This window comes from Silurus meridionalis, chromosome 7 (genome assembly GCF_014805685.1).
Source record: "Silurus meridionalis isolate SWU-2019-XX chromosome 7, ASM1480568v1, whole genome shotgun sequence".
NCBI lineage: Eukaryota > Metazoa > Chordata > Actinopteri > Siluriformes > Siluridae > Silurus > Silurus meridionalis.
The window spans coordinates 28,417,792-28,436,525 of record NC_060890.1 but is presented as its reverse complement, the minus strand read 5'-3'; the positions used below and the strand labels follow the sequence as shown (position 1 = coordinate 28,436,525).

At 39.6% G+C, this 18,734-nt stretch overlaps 2 protein-coding genes across 3 annotated transcripts in view; both read right to left on the bottom strand.

The window, feature by feature from the left end:
* The window catches only part of ndufb8 (NADH:ubiquinone oxidoreductase subunit B8), a 22,337-nt gene extending 11,330 nt beyond the window's left edge, over positions 1-11,007 (bottom strand). The window contains exon 1 of one of the 2 annotated variants that reach the window (XM_046853724.1): positions 10,881-11,007. In XM_046853724.1, the coding sequence (XP_046709680.1) occupies positions 10,881-10,987 (107 nt within the window). In that variant the 5' untranslated portion in view covers positions 10,988-11,007. Of the gene's footprint in view, positions 1-5,858; positions 6,017-10,880 lie in introns of those variants that run through there. The other variant, XM_046853725.1, reaches the window with a different exon arrangement.
* Positions 10,956-18,734, bottom strand: LOC124388735 (acyl-CoA desaturase 1-like). Its single transcript, XM_046853723.1, has 7 exons — positions 18,592-18,734; positions 18,093-18,330; positions 17,055-17,185; positions 13,611-13,816; positions 12,399-12,631; positions 11,993-12,196; positions 10,956-11,103 (listed from the first exon to the last, which is right to left on the bottom strand). Exons 2-6 carry the CDS (start codon positions 18,319-18,321, stop codon positions 11,997-11,999), a joined length of 999 nt encoding a protein of 332 aa, XP_046709679.1. The 5' UTR covers positions 18,322-18,330; positions 18,592-18,734; the 3' UTR covers positions 10,956-11,103; positions 11,993-11,996.

The following is an 18,734-nucleotide window of genomic DNA, read 5'->3' as shown; positions in this document are numbered from 1 at the left end:
CATCAACACCTTGGGTGGTTCCATGTAATTCCGGAGTAGAACGGGTGCTTTGAGGATTGACTGGACTGTAGTTAATGTCAACAGTCTGCTACACTGACTCGGGAATACAGTTCGCTTCTGATCATCATCACTGTACCCCGCAACATTGTATATCTGCTTCAAATGGACATTTGGTGCAACCCAGATGAGGATGGGTTCCCTCTTGGGTCTGGTTCCTCTTGAGTTTTTCCATGCCACAGTTGCTCATCAGGGACAAACTTACTTACAAAGAAAATATTTACTTTTAATCACCACATTATCTGTGTAAAGCTGCTTTGAGACAATGTTCATTGTTAAAAGCGCTATATAAATAAAAATGAATTGAATTAAAGACTTTTTGCACCTCCACCATTGAGAGCATTTTGACGGGTAGCATCACTTCCCGGTTCGGGAACAGCACCATGCAGGACAGGCGAGCCCTCCAGAGGGTGGTGCGTTCAGCTACACTTTAAACTCTGGATTTGCACAGCACAGTGCACTTTATATTTTATACCACACCATACCGCACACGGAAACTTTATGGACAATCACAAAACCACCTTAAATTGTTTACTGTTGTTTACTGTTTCACTGCTTACTGCCATAAGCATTTTTTGTATATACATCTTTTTCTTTCATACATATATCTTTATATATTCTTATTTTATTTAGTTTTTATACTTTATTTATCTGCCTTTTTTTCTTTGTTTTTTTTCTCCCCATCCTATTCCCTCATGCCGGACAATCGTAAAAAGCATTTCACTGCATGTCGTACCCTGTATGTATGTGTATGTGACAAATAAAATTTGATTTGATTTGAAGACTGTTGGAAAACTATACCAAGTGACAACCTTATAATGCCGACTGAGAGAATACCAAAAAAGTGCAAAAACTGTCATCAAAGCGAAAGGTTCTACTTTGAAGAATCAACAATAGATCTGGGTTATTTAACATGTTTTTGTTCACTACAGAATTCTATACGTGTTCTTTCATAGTTCTTCACTATTAATGTACAATAATAAAATAATAATAAAAAAGAAAAAACACTGAAGGAGAAGGTGTGTTTAAACTTTTGATTGTTAAATTATATACACACACACATGCACATACACACACAGTATCTCACAAAAGTAAGTGCACCTCTCACATTTCAGCATCTATTTTAGTATCTTCTAAAGGGACAATAATAAAGAAATGAAGTGTGGATATATTTTAGATGTGTAGTTTGTGTAGCAGTACAGATTTACTGTCGTACAGTCATTAATGTCTAAATAACTGGTAACAAAATTGAGTGCACCCTTAATGACAACAGCTGCATGTGGTGTAATTATACAAAGCCACATGTTCTCTTCACCAAGTTCATGTTCTTGTCTGCTTGTCAGAACCATACAAATTTGTGTATTGTATTAGAGCAGTTACAATTTGTGCTTTGAGTCGATTCTCTCATACTGAACACTGGATGTTCAACATGGACCTCATGAAGCTGAAGAAGTTGCCAAGTATGTCTCCAGACCTAAACCCTATTGAGCACCTGTGGGCCTCAAGCAGAGGTTGGAGAAGCTCCATGTATATCCTCTGTGATGTTATTTAAACGACAAGATGGCGGCGCGAGCACATCGCGAGGCTCAGGGTCTCTCCAGAATCTGCAATTTTGCGGCATTTCTGTTGCTCATATCGGGTCTGTTCGTGCAGAACAGCTGTGCATATACATCGTACACCCGACGTGAGCTTTTGGATATTGGTTTACGACTTCCTGACAGTTTTATGGACAACCTTCATCTCCTTCCTGAGATCACCAGAGCACCCGAGGCAGCTCACTCTACACGGCCGGGCGGAAGTGCTCGCAGGCGGCGTCGAGATCGTAAACAAAGGCGGGGGAAGCGTGGTGGAGTGAAAGCTAAGCTAAAGCTAACACCACACCGGCTCTCTTTACCCAGCATCTTCCTCGCCAATGTTCGGTCGCTGGTGAACAAAATGGAGGAGATTCGACTCAGCATCACACACAGCATGAAACTTGAACTGTAATGTCATGATTTTCACGGAAACATGGCTACACAGCGGCATCCCGGACAACGCTATTGAGCTAGCGGACGACACACACTCCGGGCGGATAGGACATTAGATGGCTCCGGTAAGACCAGAGGCGGTGGACTGTGCATTTATGTCAACAAAGCTTGGTGCACGAACTCTGTTATTGTCGAGAGTCATTGTTCAGCTAACCTGGAGTTTCTCATGGTTAAATGTAGACCGTTTATCTACCGCGGAGTTCACATCCACCATTATTACTGCTGCTTACATTCCCCCCGATGCTGATGCTAAGCTCGCTATGAAAGAACTTTATGCGGCCATCAGTAAACAACAGACTGTTCACCCGGAAGCTGCGTTTATTGTTGCGGGAGATTTTAATCACTCAAACTTAAAGACAGTTCTTCCAAAATTTTTTTCATGTCACACCAGAGGGAACAAGACTTTAGACCATGTATACACAAACATGGCTGGAGCTTACGTTGCAACCCCCCTCCCCCACCTGGGACAGTCAGATCACCTTTCTTTGTTTCTCACCCCTAAATATGCACCCCTCATCAACCGGGTAAAGCCATCAGTGAGAACCATCAAGGTGTGGCCCAGACGCAGATTTCACACTTCAGGAAAGGTTTCTACACACAGACTGGAGTACATTTGCTTCTCAGGCCACCAGTGACTCTCACACAGACATTGACTGCTACACCTCCTCTGTTCTGGATTACATCAGTTCCACCACAAACAGTGTTACCACCCAGAAACAGATCATTACATACCCTAATCAGAAGCCATGGATGAACAAGGAGGTGCGCCTCCTGCTGAAGGCACGCACTACTGCCTTCAGGTCAGGTGACGCTCAGGCCTACAGCACATCCAGAGCTAACCTGAAGAGGGGCATCAAAGAGGCCAAGCACTGCTACAAGCTGAAGATAGAGGAGCATTTTTCTAACTCTGACCCTCGACGCATGTGGCAAGGCATCCAGGCCATCAGTGATTACAAATCCTCCCACTCCACCCCCGCTGCCACTGATGTCCTCTTTCTGAATGAGCTTAATGACTTTTATGCTCGCTTTGAGAGAGACAACAAAGAAACTGCCACAAAGCTCAAACTCTCGGCTGATCACTCTCCAATCAAACTCTCCTCCACAGATGTCTGCAATGCACTGAGCGGATCAGCGCTCACAAAGCCGCTGGACCAGACAACATCCCTGGTCGCGTACTTAGGGCATGTGCTGAGCAGCTCGCTGGGGTCTTTACTGACATTTTCAACCTGTCTCTTGCCCAAGCAGCTGTTCCCACTTGCTTTAAATGTACCTCCATTGTGCCAGTGCCTAAACACTCTAACCCAACGTGCCTGAGCGACTACCGCCCTGTAGCACTGACACCCATTGTCATGAAGTGCTTTGAGCGGCTGGTCCTGGCACACCTGAAGGACTCTCTGCCAACCACATTTGACTCTCACCAGTTTGCCTACGAAGCAATAGAAGCACAGAAGATGCAGTTTCCATGGCATTGCACTCTGTGCTCACACACTTGGACAATAAGAACACCTATGCACGTATGCTGTTTGTTGACTTCAGCTCAGCATTCAATACCATCATTCCATCCAAGCTAATATGCAAACTCCTAGATCTGGGCATTAACACCTCCACCTGCAACTGGGTCATGGACTTTCTGACCAAAAGACCCCAGCAGGTTCGATCTGGCTCCATTTGCTCCAACACCATCACACTCAACACTGGTGTACCACAGGGCTGTGTGCTGAGCCCTTCCTCTACTCCTCTTCACCTCCGACTGCAGGCCTGTGAATGGATCTAACTCCATCATCAAGTTTGCAGATGACACTACCGTGATTGGTCTCATCACCAACAATGATGAGACTGCCTACAGGGAGGAGATCCAGCACCTAGCCACATGGTGCAACAACAATAACCTGCTCCTTAACACCTCCAAGACAAAGGAGCTTATTGTGGACTTCAGGAAGGAGGCAAGAGGCACACATGACACCACCCACATCAACGGGATGGCTGTTGAGCGTGTCTCCAGTTTCAAGCTCCTGGGGATCCACATCTCGGCAGACCTGTCCTGGAACATCAACACCTCCAGCCTGGTCAAGAAGGCTCACCAGCGTCTCTTTTCCTGAGGACACTTAAAAAATCATCTCCTCGGATATCCTGGTGAACTTCTACCGCTGCGCAGTAGAGAGCATCCTGACCAGCTGTGCCACAGTCTGGTATGGGAGCTGCTCTGCTGCGGGCGTAAGGCACTGCAGCGGTGGTGAAAACTGCCCAGCGCATCACAGGGACTCCACTCCCAGCCATGGAGGACATCCAAAAGAAACGCTGTCTGCGTCGAGCTCGCAGCATTCTTAAGGACTCCTCTCATCCCGCCCACAGACTGTTCACTCTTCTGCCCTCTGGCAGGCGTTTCAGGTGCCTCCGGACCAGGACCAGCAGACTAAAGAACAGCTTTTTTCCTAGAGCTGTCTCTTTAGTGAACTCTGACACTCACTGATACACTACTACATTCCCCCCACACCTCACACTCTTTGCTAATGGACTCTGAACAAAAACTTATGCTCACCAAGACACTGATCATCTCTCACCTCACATTTTGTTGTTGCACGGACTGTTTACACAAACCTTGCTCATTTGCACACTGCTCTTTTTTTATTGCTGCTCACCATAAACCTATCACCACTGTACATATACCTGTTCTCTGTTTATAGTTACTCTCTGTGTATAGTAATAGGCATCTGTATAGCATGTTCATAATACATATATATATATATATATATATATATATATATATATATATATATATATATATATATATATATATATATATTCATCTGTATATTATTGTTCATAGTACATATATACTCATCTGTAATTATATTTATATTTATAGTACATATATATATATATATACACTACTCTGTATATTGTGTTTTACATATAACATATATTCATCTGTATACTACATATTCATCTTTTAATTACTGTTTATAGTCTTTATTTTATTTAACTGTAAATTCATGTTAAATCTTTATATCCTGCACTTGCTGTTATTGCACTCTGGTTAGACCCAAACTGCATTTCGTTGCATTGTACTTGTACATGTGTAATGACAATAAAGTAGAATCTAATCTAATCTAATCTAATCTAATTATGGAGCAACAACCTGTGCAGCTCTGGTGAATTTCACACCCAGGAGGATTAAAGCAGTTTTGGATAATGATGTGCTCTCACACAATATTCACGTTGCACACATTTTTGATGTTCAATTAGGGTGTACTCACTTTTGTTGCCACTTATTTAGACAGTAATGTCTGTATGTTAAGTTATTTTCAGAGAACAGTAAATCTGTACTGCTGAACAAACTGCACACTGACTCCTCTAAACTATATCCAAGTTTTATTTCTATATTATTGTCCTTTAGAAGATACTAAAATGGATGTGCAGTGTGTGTGTGTGTGTGTGTGTGTGTGTGTATATATGAGAGAGAGAACGAAAAAAGAGAGAGATGCTATAAATATGCTCTAAAAGTGTCAATGATTTCAGCCACATTATCACCTGTATTGAAAACAGTTGCCAAAAAAACAAAACAATCCCTACATTCCTCTTTACTCTGATCTGTCCATCTTTCTATCTGTTTCTTCAGCACTTCCTCCTGTGTAAGACAGGGTTAGCTACATCTAACATGAAGAATATTATCTCGGCTGTACTGTAACCGTTTATTCTACTCAAATAGGTCAGTCAACATCACATTTACACCAGAAATGAATGAATGGTAAACAATGAGTTAAGCACACCGACCTGCTCTTAATGAAATTAATTTAGAAATGACTTGTCCTCTGGTTTTGCTGGGAATCAAACGACCTCCTAACAGCGCCGCCATGTTCACAGACTTTCTGTACAGCGCATGCGCACTACTCAACTTACCGGCGGAAATGCGTCATCAATGATGTCGGAAATAATTCTCTTTTAAGTCTCTCTCTCTCTCTCTCTCTCTCTCTCTCTCTCTCTCTCTCTCTCTCTATGCATGTGTATATATATATATATATATATATATATATATATATATATATATATATATATATATATATATATAAAAAACTCGTGTTACTGTAATTTAGTAGTTATTTTGTCTACTGTAATTGTTACTGTAGCGACGCCTAACGGGAGCAGCCGAAAGAAGAAGAATGTAATGTGGAAACTACTGCGCGTGCGCGTGCGGTTTTGACGCGTCACGCTTCAGGTGGCTGCAAAACGCGAAGACGTGAGATGGTGAAAAGCAAAAGACGTGGACGTCATTTATTCACCCAGTTTATCACTAAAATAGGTGATTTATGTTCTTTTTTGTGTTATGATTCTGAAGCATGTATGAAGCTGTTTTAATGAACACAACATATAAATTCTGTTAGTTTCTCACCCCGGTGTTTATCCACAGGAAGTTGTAACATTAGTAATGGAACACAATTGAGCTTCAGAAATGACGGAAAATCACCAAACGGCAGTAAAACTAGTGATGTATAAATATGTGGAAAGCCTTCGAACATCTTTCTAAATGGAATTAATCCATATTTACGCTACGAGTTTCTGAAATGTAGTAATATACTAATGTGTTGTAGTAATAATAATAATAAGGTTGTTGTAAAAATGAATCGTTCGAGTCGGTTCATTTGAATGAATTGGAGAAACTCGTTGATAAAACCAGACTGAATGATTCACGAACAGAACCGATTCGTGTTTCAAATTAAATCACTGATTCAATGATTCTGTCGCGGTTTAAGCAAATGTGTGAACCTTATTATTTATACTGATTGTAATAACTCACTCTCTTTAGAATAATCCAGACAGTGTGTGTGTGTGTGTGTAAGAGAGACCGTACAATGGTGTCAACTACATTAGTGTATACAGTATGTTTAATTTCACTTAATAAAACGTTTAAATATAGTTCTTTATTGTCTTTTACTGGATACACAGCAAGTACAGTGGAACCTCTGGTTACGAATTTAATTCGTTCCGGTACTTTATTCGTAACCTGAAAAGTTCGTATCCCGATACAAATTTCCCCATAATAATGAACAGAAACTTGATGGTCGTTCTGGACAACCAAAAATATTACTTAAATAAAAATAAAGCCAATATTCACTAATATTATTTACTTTTAACGTTATATTAAAATCGTACCACATAAAAACATACAAAAGAGGAAAAGATCTTTACCGGGTACTTTCCCTTTGAGAAGACTCGCTGCAGGAGACGACGTTCATAGAAGGGGAGGAGAGAGAGTTTTTGTTTGGAAGGAGAATCTTATTATATTATATTATTTATATATTATTATATATTATATTATAGAATATTAAAGACAGTGTTATTAACACGAACGCTGAGACAATTGTTGCATTAGAAGGAAAATGAGAGCTGTTTCTTTAAGGCTACTATCAGTTGGTATTGAAGTCCAGAGTAAAATTCATTATGGGTATTGTACTTCGGAAAAGACTGTAACCCTGCTCATCTATCTTCATAAAAACAAGTAAAGTGGTTATGCATCGGCTAATGTTGTCCATCTCATCATTCCACGAGCATCAACTAACGAGTTGTTACGCTGCTGCTGGGAAAAGTCCAAGCGGATAAGTAACACGATGCTCTCGCTAGGGACACAGGACACTAACTGATGTGACGAGCTGTGTGGATAGAGCAAAAACAACCAACTTGCCTGCGATTTTTTGGTGAGCGACGTTCGTATCCCGATATATTGTTCGTAACCAGGGGCAAAAATTTTGAGGAACTGCGATTCGTAACCTGAATTATACGTATGCCGGGGCGTTCGTAACCCAAGGTTCCACTGTATTATGCTTATGACCCCCCATGACAAGAAAAAAATAGACTTGGGGGGTCCTAAGATTATTTTAGTAAAAAATATACGAACTACACAACAACTGGGGACCCCATAAGACTTGACACAATTTGAGCACTGTTCTCATCAAAATCAGTAAACAGATAGTTAGAATTTCTTTTATCTGTAGCCAGAATATGAGCTTTTTCTACGAAGTTTATAACCCTAATGATCCTAATAAAATGACCACCTGTTTAAATGTAAGTATGAATGTGATATATAGCATTAGGGTTTGGTTCACTATGTGAATGTTAATGTGATTGATAGATACAATGCCAATAAATAAGTACACCATTTAAGCCCACTTCAAAACTTAAAAAACTACACTACACCCCCCACGTTAAGAAAGTTATGTTTTACTTTTATGTGAGAAAATTTACTTGTTAAAATCCATTGAAGTAAGATACTTGAGTAGAATATTTGATTACTCTTTCGACCTCTCTCTCTCTTTCTCTCTCTCTCTCTCCATATATATATATACACATACACACACACTGGAGATCAAAATTCTGCTTAACAGTTTAAGGAGTTTTTGTCCTGTCTATACCAAAGAGACATTATTTTGCAGAAAACACACTGATCAAAATTAGAGAACAACAATGACTGTAGCATGGAAAAAGATTACGACAAAATTCTCTGAAGGTTACAACAGTCAGCAATTAGTAGGAAGTGTCCAGGCCTCTGCTCTGAGTGACTTCAGCACATCTGCAGCCACAGGACAGCACGAGTCTCTCACACTGCTCTGGTGTGATTTTGGTCCACTCTTCTTCCAGTCTCCTCCACAGTTCGGTGACTGTAGTGGGTTTCTTGGCCATAACTTTGTCACCAAGGATTTTCCAGAGGTTCTCTATTGGGTTGAGATCAGGACTCTGGTCAGGCCATGTGAATATTTCAATGTTTTCAGTTTCAAGGAACTGCTTTACCCGTTTTGCTGTGTGACATGGAGCGTTGTCCTGCATGAACACTGCGGGCTGATTGGGTGATGAACGCAGGGAAGGAACCATATGTTGTTGAAGAAGGTTCTGATAAACATTTGCATTCACTCTGCCATGTAGCTGTATAAGAGACCCAACTCCTGCTGCAGAAAACATGCCCCAAACCATGACACTTCCTCCTCCACTTTTCACTGACTTCTTTACACACTTTGGGTTCAGTCTTTCTCCAGTTTGTCGCCGAACATAATGTTTCCCATCGGACCCAAATAAATTAAACTTGCTTTTCATCACTGAACTTTGGACCAGTTCTCCTCTGTCCACACAACATGCTCCTTAGCAAAGCTTAGTCTAGTATTTTATTCTTTCTGCTAATGAGGTTTGGTCACTGCAGAGTGGGCTTTCAGTTCAAATGCTCTTAAACGTCGAGACACTGTATGACGAGACAGATCCTTACCCTGTTCATTGAGATCCTCCGCAGTATCCTGTCCTCTCTTGTATTTGTCTTCCCTGGACGACCAGCCTTCTTGGTGGACTTGGATGAGTTTGTGATGTTGTAAAGATTCAATATTCTTGAAATCACAGATTTGGAACGACCAACTTGTCTTGCTATGGCTGATAGGGTCGTCCCTTTGGCCTTCATCTGGACAACCTGCTGCCGGAGGCTTTCAGTCACTTTAGAACGGCACACCATCTTGCAGAGTCAGTGAAACTGGAAGTTAGGCTGCCAGTTAAATAGGGGTTGACAGATAATCAAGGAAATTAGCACCAGGTACCAGATTAACACCAATAACTGGGAGGTATCTGAAAGTGTTCTCTAATTTTGATCAGTGTGTTTTCTGCTAAATAATGTTTTTTTTTTAAATGCCTTAGTTATTTTGTGGAAAAGGTGTTCTGGTATCATGGTATAGACAGGACAAAAACTCCTTCAACTGTTCAGCAGTGAAGATCACATTATTTCAGAATTGTTCAATTGTTTATAAATTGTTCTCTAATTTTGATCTCCAGTGTATATTTTTCATTAGATTAAAATATTTATTTATGATTAATCTCATTATTGTTTAGTTAACTCGTGACTAATCGCAACTTCATTGCACATTTGTATTCTAAATGTACTTTGAATTAATACTTAATACATATTTAATTACATATTTAATTCTCTAATCAACAAGATAATAATAAACTAGATTTATGCAAATGTATGTTTATTATTAGTGAAACCAAACTCAACATAGAGCATGAAGACAAAATATTCTTGTAAATGTTTGAAAGTAATTATGGTGGTTTAAATGATGTAAATCATTAAGACACCAAACTGAAAAATTTTTGTTTTCACACGGATGGTTTTAATGACTTTCTGTATCAGTAAAATAAATGTTGTGATTAAAAATGAATTTTCACTTGAGTTTATTTTTTATAACTGAGTAAAGAAAGGGTATCATGAATAAATGTGTCTTGCGTTGAACAATGCACTGTATCATGTCTTCTGTCTGTATACATCTGGGAATTGAGGAGAGCAGTTGGTGAAGTTTTGAGAGAGGAATGTTGTACCATATGCGTCTGATACAGGATTCTATCTGCTGTAAAATTTTGTGGTCCTTTGCCTGCAGGCAGTCCAGTTTAGCTACTACTAGGTCATGCTATTGTAATAGATGCAGTTAACATTGTCTTACTTAAACTTCCCTGAAAAAATGCATTTGTTGCTCTAAAACCTGTATATAGAGTTCAGCATTCATGGAGCCTTTCCAGATGTACAAGCGGATTTTAAAGAACAGTAAAATTTGAACAGAACAGTTTTCCACTTTGCCTCAGTACATTTTAAACAAGCTTTGTCCCAGAGAGAATAGTGGTGTTTCTGGATAAATATCTGTGTGTGTGTGTGTGTGTGTGTGTGTGTGTGTGTGTGTGTGTGTTGGGGGAGAGATTAAACAGTTTCAGTGCTGCAGGATTTTACTGTTTAATTCACTTTTATTGACTGTGCAGAAATCCCCCCTCACCCCCAACCACACACACACACACACACACACACACACACACACACACACACACACTCTCCCCTCAACCCCCAACACACACACACAATATTCAGCTAATTTTAATGTACAAAACATGTTATTCAGCAAGGGGGAATTTAAAGCTTCTGATGTGATTCTCTTTTCCCCTGGTACAGCGTGACTACGCCAGGTCTTATCTTCATCCAGAGATGATCAGAGGAACATCACTGCAACTGAGACACCCATACAATAAAACACACACACACACACACACACACACACACACACACACACACACACACACACTTACTACACAGTAGTAGTTCACTGAAAGTGGGGGAAAGTCATGTTTATTAATAATTAATGTTAGCAATAATGTAGGCAGCTGACATTAGTGATAGGAGTGATGAATATTACTCCAAAAACACACAGAGCGTATAAATCCATTAGTAATCAGTAATACAGTCTCAGTGTGATGAAATAAAAGCTGTGGCTATGTTCACAATCATGCTGCTCAAAATGACTCAACTCCATTTATTTACTTTATGTTTTTGGCAGATGCTCTTATGCAGAAGACTAACAGTTATCTCATTATACAGCTGAGCAATTAAGAGTTAAGGGCCTTAATCAAGGGCTCAGCAGTGGCAGCTTGGTGGTGCTGGGATATGAACCCATGATCTGATCAGAAGTCCAACATCTTATCCACTGAGTGCCCACATTCATTTTTACCTCTAAATAGGTTTTGCTATATAAAAGTATTTACAATAAATGAACATGTGACAGTACAGAAATATTCACTACTTAAATAGTCTTGAGTCCTGAACTCAAAAACCATTCTGAGCTTCTACAGTAGGGGCAAAGTGAAGGTGAAATTTAATCTTAAGCCTTTTTAATGATGAATCAATCAAGTAGGCTTTAAAGGTATTCAAACAATATACAGTGCAGTACACAGTGAAAGCAAACTTTTTCCCAGGACGAGGTTCTCCATCAGACAAAATTAATGAACAAAAGAAACATCAAACTAAACAGAACTATGTAGTACAATGACATAATTATTTGGCATTTTACAATGTAGTCGAATCACATTGTATTTATAATGACATTTAAATTAGAAGTAATTACCACATTATCCGTTCCTGTGGCTTCCGTCCCCGGTGCGTTTGGCACGAGCCATGACAAGTTCAGTGGGGACACGGCGGCGGTCTTTAGCCAAACCCACCACATGCATGAGGTCAATGAAGCAGGTGGTAAGGTTCAGCTTACAGCCAAACTCACTGGTGGCGTAATCATACGGGAAGGTGTGATGGTAATTATGAAATCCTTCACCTGAAAAACGAATCAGTGTTTATTTATGCTAATCTAAAAACAAAAAAGATTCAAACAAAGTCATGATTGATAAGTGATCAAGAAGCGGCTATGGAGGGCGTATGAGCAGTGGCTATAGAGCGCATATGAGCAGCGGCTATAGAGCATAATTCTGCAGTAAGTTGTACATTAACAGTGTATTCATAATGAAAGTAAACCACACCAATGGCACTGAAGGTGACAAAACGGTTCTCCCTTGGGTTGATGTTCGCATCGTATGGCCGGTTTCCCCACATGTGGGCAGCACTGTTCACTAACCAGGTGGCATTTAGCACCAGCGTGTACCTGAGGAGTCCAGGTACAAAAAAGGCAATCCACAGAGACTCCTCCCACAGGAACCATGGCAGCATCGCTGGGACCAGGAAGCACATCACTAGTACAGACTGTTTATAGTACCTGAAACAACATACAGAAAGCATTACATTTTGTGGATGAAATTGACAAATTGTCCTGATTTTGTAAAGAGGAAATGCACAAGTGTATGAGATTAGAAATGTGTAAAAGTCCGTTGGAGATCACAAGCTCATTATTTATGTGAGGCTTTGAAAGCTACAGTTGTTATGTTTCAATGCATTATTATCTATTCGTAGGCATATATTATGATGTTTATATGAATGTTAACAGTCAGCATGAGCAAATTAAGGCTCATTTACAAATAATTTGTTGACAGTAAGACATTTGACCTTAACAGTCACAGTAGCTTGGAAAAGGTTTGCCCATTTTAAACAAATTTCACCTAAAGATTGAACAGAAAATGAAAGAGTGCGCTGCTCCTTGTGGATGGGTAGTGAACTGCATGTGTCAGTTTGAAGAGGTGATTTATTTCCTGCGTTGCCTGTACATGCTGACTGCTGCTGGACAGTATATTTTCAGTTTGTGCCTCACATTACATGCATTATTTACTATATTATACACTTACATGACTACATGATTAAAATGATGGATAATGTCAGCTAGCTTCCAAATGGGGACACAATCAGTTATAACTCAAAGCTCTAAAATTGTTTACCAACAGCATGTGAACATTTTTATAGCTGCAATTGAGCCCTTTACATCCTAATGAAATAACACAGTACTTTGTAATTGTGTATAACTTTTACACTTTTCTGTAAGATCTCGCACGTGTGCTCCTGATGTGAACAAGTATTCATTGCCAGTACAGGACTCATAAAGACTCTTCTTCACCAATATGGTTGGGAAAGAAGCAGAACACTGACCAGTCAGCTTTATCTTCTCCATCTTCTGACTTCAAACTTTTTACTGAGTAGAATCTGCTTCCATGTTTATCCAAAATGACTCGCATTCAAAAAAGCTTTGAGACCAAACTATGGGAGTAACTTACGCCATATGTCTCACATATAGTCATTAGTCGTACCTTTTCTGGAACATGACGACTCTGTCATTCTTCAGGTCACTGAGGTCCAGTTTTTGTCCGTCCTTGATGACATTGGGGTGTTTCCTCACTAGCAGCCAGCCAATGTGAGAGAAGAAGAATCCACGAGAGGCGTTATGGGGATCTGAGTCTGTCTCTGAAAACTTATGGTGGACACGGTGGTCTCGGGACCACTCGTAAATATCATTCTGATTAACACACAAAAGGACATTGCATTATAAATAATCCTTTGAATTTACATTTTTAGCAAACATATTAATGAGTTAAACAGTGTCATTTTTGAGGAAATCTTTAGAAGTTGACTCCAAATGTACTCAGATGTAAATCAGAGGTAGATATTACTTCCTTTTTTCTCACGTCAGAACTAATTTGGTCAGAACAGCAGGGTGCTGAAGTAATAATCCTGAACTCTCTCTCTGTCATCCCACTACTTTCTTCTCTTTGCATCTGTCTGATTCATCTCAACATCCTTCCTCTGGATGGAGTTCTCTTCAGTTGAAGACTCTGTACAGCTGCAGATGTTCCACATCAACAGCCTAAAGATCCATGAAGTTACTGAGCAACTGAAGAATTTTAAGGATGGATTTAGACTGTAATTATTATCAACAGTCTGATGATGACTGTGTTGAGAATGCGGATCCCTTTTGAGTCTGGTTTCTCTCAGGGTTTCTTCCTCATGCCATCTCAGGGAGTTTTTCATTCACCACAGTCACCACCAGAGGAGGGAAGTAATAAAGTACAAATACTTTGTTACTGTAATTAAGCAAATGTTTCTGGTATCAATCATTTATTTCATTATTTATTTTTTAGACACCTTTTTACTTTCCTTACATATTTACACAAATATCTGATTTTCAAAACAGACTCGTTACTTTAGTTTTAATCTGTTTGGTGACATGATCAATATTTTTCTTCTAATTGCGCCATTTTCAGCACATCAACATGTTTCTTGTCACTGTGCAGCTTTTTTAATCCACTGGTGGATCATCTCCTGTCTCTCTCACACCACAGACGTAGACTAGATTCTGAAGCTTACAATAAGCAGGCAGAAGACAGTAAGAGATATAGGGTTAACGTGGATGAGACAGAGGGAGTCATTGATGAGAACAGGACTGAGAACAGATACATTCCTGATCATCATCATCATTTCTCTGCTTGTGTTCTATATGGTCGATCTTTATCCTGCATACATTCATTAGAAAACAACATTTAAAATTCGCTGTCAAAATAAAAATCCATCATGATTCACACACTTAACCCTCTTGAGTCAACAAAAAAAAATAGTGGGTTTTGGGGCATTTTTTCCTCATAACACCGAAACATACTTAAATTACTCTGTCTTTTATTTGTATGCACTCATAAAAACAACAGAACGCTGTGCTTTTGTAAAATAAAGAAAACAGACAGGGGGCACTCTTTGCTGTTTCTGTCATCTCTCTTCACAGACATGTAAATAAAACAACCTGAACCTCAATGAATATTTGCCTGAGAGACTAAATAAATATATGTATAGAAAACTCGAAATGTCTTCTTTTAAATAAACCAACACAATTCACATAATGAGTTAAAAGAGGTACAGTTTTTCTGATAACATCTCATTAACAGTCCGTGTGGAAACATAGCACAGATTCCGTTTGGTGTCCTGATAATTTATGTAATTTAAACCACCATAATTACTTTGAAACATTGACAAGAATATTTTGTTATCATGCTCTATTTTACTAGATCTTAGTGCTGCGTTCGACACTATAGACCATGACTTTCTTCTGAATCGCTTACAGAATTACATCGGCATTCAGGGACAGGCATTAAGCTGGTTTAAATCCTACCTGTCTGATCGTTTTAAATGGAGAACTATCAGGTTAAGGCAAGTAAACTATGGCGTGCCACAAGGTTCAGTTCTAGGACCCATTTTTTACAATATACCTGCTTCCCTTCGGAAATATCATTAGAAGACATGGGATCAACTTCCACTGTTATGCTGATGATACCCAGCTATATAGCTCATCAAAACCAGGCCATACAGCTTAATTGGCTTAGATAACTGAGTGTGTTAAAGAATTAAAAGACTGAATGACTCATACCTTTCTACTATTAAATTCTGAAAAGGCTCCAGCATTTCAACCTGCATTTAGACAGATGTTCTGTAACCACTAGCTCAACAGTAAAAGTTATTTTACACACCAACTTGTCTTTCAAAAATCATATCAACCATGTTACAAAAACAGCTTCTTCCACCTTAGAAATATTGCTAAGCTAAGAAACATGTTGTCTATATCTGATGCAGAGAAGCTCGTCCAGGTGTTCATGACCTTCCAGACTGGACTATTGTAATGCATTACTAGGTGGATGTCCTGCATCATTAATAAACAAGCTTCAGTTAGTTCAGAATGCGGCAGCAAGAGTTCTTACAAGGTGGAGAAAATATCACCATATAACCCCAATCTTCTCATTCCTACAATGGCTTCCTGTTAAGTTTCAAATCCACTACAAACTACTGCTACTTACCTACAAAGCACTAAATGGTTTGGCTCCCATGTATCTCTCCAGTCTTCTAACAAGCCACAATCCGTCACACTACCTAAAATCTTAAAACTCTGGGCTTCTAGTAGTTCCTAGTATAGCAAAGTCCACTAAAGGTGGTAGAACATTTTCACATTTAGCTCCTAAACTCTGGAATAATCTTCCTGACAGTGTTCGGGGCTCAGACACACTCACCCAATTTAAGTGCAGATTAAAGACGTATGTTTTTAGCGAGTTCTACAAATAACACACATCACATCATAACCTCGTGCTCCAGAACATCTGATCACATGCACATTATCAACTTGTGCTGCTAATATCATGAACAGCAGCTACGCTTATTCCTCTCCACTGCTTCTCTTTCTCTTCCCATCCCGAGCTATCCTGAGGTTGCTTCAGCTCTAGTCACGTCCCAGATTGTGGACCTTTAAAGAAGTAGATGCCGACCCCGCAAACATCCTGAACCATCTAGAGACGTACCAGCGCCATCTAGATTCCACTTCATGTGGAGTTTGGACATTAGACCTCTTTTGAGTGTTTAAAGGCTCCTCTATCCCTCATAACATCTAAGAGAGTTTTTCCTTCACCACAGTCTCCATTGCTGCTCATCAGGGATAAATACACATGAGTGAAGGATGAGTGGACTTTTGCCACCTCTGGATCCCTTTGGGGATAAACTTATAATTATAAGGAACAAACTTATAGACACTAAACTTCCACATAATTTTATACAACTTTATAACCTCCTCATCTCTGTAAAGCTGCTTTGGGACATTGTTAAAGTAGCAAATAAACTACAAATAAAATGGAACTGAATTTTGTTAAATTTATGTTCATTATGATTTTCATTGTGTGTGTGTGTGTGTGTGTGTGTGTGTGTGTGTGTGTGTGTGTGTTAGTTACCTGGAAGGCCATGGAGTTTGCAACAGCGAGAAAGATTCGTAAAGGGAGAGAGGCTTTATATGATCTGTGACTCCACAATCTGTGTGCTCCTGCAGTTATACCCAGTGCACTGAACACAAAGCAAAACACAGCTACACACACACACACACACACACACACACACACACACACACACACACACACACACCAGTAAGATGCATTTTTTGAGCAAACTACAGAAATAATACAACTAACTTAAACTATATGGACAAAAGTATGTGCACCCCTAACTTTCTCACCCATGTTTTTTTTCAGGTGATTTATCTTTATGTCAAGATCTTGTGATCTCTATGTCCAACTCTCTGATCTCACCCTTGGTCACTGCATGCAACCTTGGGGGTAACTATGATCTAACAACATTCCCTTTCATCTTACATCACTAATCTAATGTGTTTGTTTTGATTTAACTTTTACAACATTGGGAGACTTTGTACTTTTCTGTCCACACGCCTCATCATCTCAAGACTGGACGACTACAACTGGCTCCTGAAGGTTTGTCTCTGAAACTTAAAGAGCACTTCTACTTTATAAGATTAAGTGTTTTTAGTCTGTGTCCTAATAAACTTTTATCATAAAGTAGGTATTATATATGATATATAGAATGTACTTCAAAGCACTTTTGTAAGTCACGCCAGATAAAATGCCAGAAGTCATAAATATATTTGGTTCTGACTTTGTGGTAAGAGATTGAGGAAGATCCACATGTGGGTGCTAAAATTCCTGGAGATTCTGTAGCTGCCTTTACAAGAGTATCTGGACTATCACAGTGATATTTTAAAAAGACATTTACACTGATACCACTGATCCAACAACAACAACAACAACAATAATGATGATAATAATAATAATAATAATAATAATAATAATAATAATGGGGCAGCTCTGAAAACCCTGTACACCTGCCCATGTTCTACAGGTGGATTAGGTGATAAGATTGTAATGTATTTCGAAAGTGTGGATTGACGTGTGAAAAAAAACTCCATAAACATATGAACTCACTCCACAGCAGTGTGTATGCAGAAGCAGAAGGGATGAGGAAAAGGGCGTACACAGCCGAAGCGTGAAGGACACTCATCAGCACCACGTTTCTCCACACAAACACCATTGGAACATCTGTACGCTGTGGGTGTGAGTGTGTGGGCGTTTGTTTGAGATCACACTCATCTTCCAGGACGGTAGAACCTCGGAGTGTTCCTGCACAGCTATCATTCATCTCTGTCAGCTCCATACGTCACAACTGCAGAGACCACAATGTTCTGCACATTACAACAATCAGGAGAACATCCAGGAGAACCAGCTCAGGACTGAACTTCTGTTCCAACAACAGCCCGAGCTTGTGTTTAAAATATACAATATAGTGTTAAATAAAACATCTTTAAATATCTTTTGATCAATATTGACGGAATAGATTCAATCTTTTAGTACATTATTCTGCAGTGGGATGAGAAACTGTAATAAACTCAGAACTTCCGGTTTATAAAGGAGTGTGTTTACTCACCTGATGAGTCGCAAAGAAACGCAGATTTCAGCGGGAATGAAAAAGAAACGCGAGAAGCGCGATGAATGAGTGCAGAGCGCGTGAGTGCGTGCGGAGTTTTAAATATCTTGTTGTTGTGCTCGTAGGACGCGCTCTGATTGGTC

Coding starts and splice junctions, on each gene's coding strand:
- LOC124388735 (XM_046853723.1), bottom strand. CDS start 18,321: ATGGAGCTGACAGAGATGAATGATAGCTGTGCAGGAACACTCCGAGGT. Junction 12,632..13,610: donor GTCGTCATGTTCCAGAAAAG/GTACGACTAATG, acceptor ATGTTGTTTCAG/GTACTATAAACAGTCTGTAC. Junction 12,197..12,398: donor TGTCACCTTCAGTGCCATTG/GTGTGGTTTACT, acceptor TTCGTTTTTCAG/GTGAAGGATTTCATAATTAC.